Genomic DNA, 2760 nt, shown 5'->3' with positions numbered 1-2760 from the left:
TTAATCTTCCAGATGTGCTGCAAAACAAATCCTTTATTCTTTCTTTTTTGCAAGCTATTATGGAGGGAGGAGACTGAAGATTGGGGTGGTTGCAAGGATAACAGAATCTTGATTTTTTATGAACACCAGTCTTACCATCAACCACATAAACCATTTTTCACAGTGAAAGAAAAATAAGATAAGGTGATGGTAATGAAGAACAACTGGACATCCCTTCACATTTTGATGCATTGAACGTCACATTGCATCACTTTGAAAGACAAGACAGCAATGAAGTGCACCCTACCGCAATACATGCCCCATTCCTTTAGTAATTTTGAGGTCAGTTTCACGAACTTTTTCTTTCTAGGAACTCCTCAATCCGGCATTATTTGTTCATAAAATAGGGGTTCTACTGTCTGGCGGGTATAGATGTGACAGCAGGCGGTGGTTGTGGTATTACATTCGTTTGTGTAGCGTAGCTGAAGAAAGAGAGGCCCGGCGTGTAGGATGGGAGCTCTATTTTGTTATTTCGTATATTGATGAAACAAATGAATCAGTAGGCAAACGCAGGCGCCGCAAGCGCGTAAGACCCGAACGCTTGTCCCGCTGTCAATGGCTGGAAATGCGCCTGTCGCTGCCGGGTTTGGAGAGCCGGGGCTGGCCCGGCATCCCCGCCCCATCCTAGTGCCGAGGACGCCTGTCCCCTCCGCCCGCAGCGGTCCCCGCGCCGCCGCCCGGCCGGACACCAGGGGGCAGGCGGCGAAGGGAAGCGGCCCATCGATGGGGGCGGCTGCTCTGCGTTCGGCTCCTCGGCCCTGCCTCTCGGCTCTGGATTAGCTAGCGAAACTGGTTACGTGGGACAGTCCCCAGCCCGGCCCCCCTGCTCCCCCCGCTGGGGTGAAGCGGGGTCTCGGAGCCGCCGCGCACAGCGCAGGGAGCCGCGCTGCAAGGCTTCGCGGGCGGGCGGCTTCCAGCTGGGCACCGAGCGGGGGGCAGACGCCGCTGTGAGCCAAGCCCGGGCGCCCCGCAGCCAGCCGCCCGCCCCCACCGCCGGGCGGAGCAGCGAGAGCCGGGGCAGCAGCAGCGGGCGGCCCCGGGCGGGAGGAGGAGGCGGCGCCGCCGCCGCCGCAGGCAGCACGGGGAAGCGGCCGGGCTGCCCGGGAGGGCAGGGCTGGGTCCGGCCCCTGCCCGGCGGGGCCATGGCGCTGCGGGCCCGGGCGCTCTATGACTTCAGGTCGGAGAACCCGGGGGAGATCTCGCTGCGGGAGCACGAGGTGCTGAGTCTCTGCAGCGAGCAGGACATCGAGGGCTGGCTCGAGGGGGTCAACAGCCACGGCGACCGCGGCCTCTTCCCGGCCTCTTACGTGCAGGTGATCCGGGCTCCGGCCGCGGAGCCGCCCGCCCCTGCCGGCGGGGCCCGCTACGCCAACCTGCCCCCCGGCGGCTTCGAGCCCCTGGTACCCCCGGCTGCCTTCAACCCCCCCGTCCAGCAGCTCCCCCCTCCGGCGGCGGCCGAGCCCTTCCCGCTGCCGCCCGCCTTCCCGCCCGCGCCCTACAGCGGTTCCTACCAGCCCAGCCAGGGCAGCGACGACGACTGGGACGATGACTGGGACGACACCTCCACGGTGGCGGACGAGCCGGGCGTGCTGGGCAGCTCCTACCCGGACTACGATGCGGCGGGGGGCGGCGGCCCCACCTCGGCCCGGTACCGCCTCTCCACCCGCTCGGACCTCTCGCTGGGCTCCCGCAACAGCCAGCAGCCCGGTCACCCCCACCACCACCCCGGCGGCGGGGCCAAGAGCTCAGCCACGGTGAGCCGCAACCTCAACCGCTTCTCCACCTTCGTGAAGTCGGGCGGGGAGGCGTTCGTGCTGGGCGAGGCCTCTGGCTTCGTGAAGGACGGGGACAAGCTGTGCGTGGTGCTGGGCCCCTGGGGGCCCGAGTGGCAGGAGAACCCCTACCCCTTCCAGTGCTCCATCGAGGACCCCACCAAGCAGACCAAGTTCAAGGGCATGAAGAGCTACATTGCCTACAAGCTGGTACCCAGCAACACCGGGCAGCAGGTGCACCGCCGCTACAAGCACTTTGACTGGCTCTATGGGCGCTTGGCAGAGAAGTTCCCTGTCATCTCCGTGCCCCACTTGCCCGAGAAGCAGGCCACGGGCCGCTTCGAGGAGGATTTTATCTCCAAGCGTCGCAAGGGCCTGGCTTGGTGGATGGACCACATGTGCAGCCACCCGGTGCTGGCTCAGTGCGATGCCTTCCGACACTTCCTCACCTGCCCCAGCACTGATGAGAAGGCCTGGAAGCAGGGCAAGCGCAAAGCCGAGAAGGACGAGATGGTGGGCGCCAACTTTTTCCTGACCATCAGTGTCCCCACCGGCCCTGCCGCTGCCCTGGATCTACAGGAAGTGGAGAGCCGGGTGGATGGCTTCAAGAGCTTCACCAAGAAGATGGATGAGAGTACCATGCAGCTCACCCACACCGCCAATGAGTTTGCCCGTAAGCAGGTCACTGGTTTTAAGAAGGAGTACCAGAAGGTGGGGCACTCCTTCAAGGGCCTCAGCCAGGCCTTCGAGCTGGACCAGCAGGCCTTTTCTGCCAACCTCAACCAAGCCCTTGCCTTCACGGGGGAAGCTTACGACGCCATTGGGGAATTCTTTGCAGAGCAGCCCCGACAGGACCTTGACCCTGTGATGGATTTGTTAGCACTATATCAGGGGCATCTGGCCAACTTCCCAGACATCATCCATGTCCAGAAAGGTAACATCCCTGAGT

The 2760-nt window shown here is 63.1% G+C and overlaps 1 protein-coding gene across 1 annotated transcript; it reads left to right on the top strand.

Annotated features, from left to right (window-relative positions):
* Positions 1–1082: 1082 nt before the first annotated feature.
* SNX18 (sorting nexin 18) lies at positions 1083–2753 on the top strand (the record flags this gene model as incomplete). Its single annotated transcript, XM_026661735.1, has 1 exon — positions 1083–2753. A coding segment is annotated over exon 1 (1572 nt), but the record flags the coding sequence as incomplete, so codon positions are not given.
* Between the last annotated feature and the right edge of the window lie 7 nt (positions 2754–2760).

This window comes from Terrapene carolina, unplaced genomic scaffold (assembly GCF_002925995.2).
Source record: "Terrapene carolina triunguis isolate 2854851 unplaced genomic scaffold, T_m_triunguis-2.0 Scaffold16316, whole genome shotgun sequence".
Lineage (NCBI taxonomy): Eukaryota > Metazoa > Chordata > Testudines > Emydidae > Terrapene > Terrapene triunguis.
The sequence above is the reverse complement of the archived record's forward strand: the minus strand, read 5'-3'. Positions and strand labels throughout refer to the sequence as shown.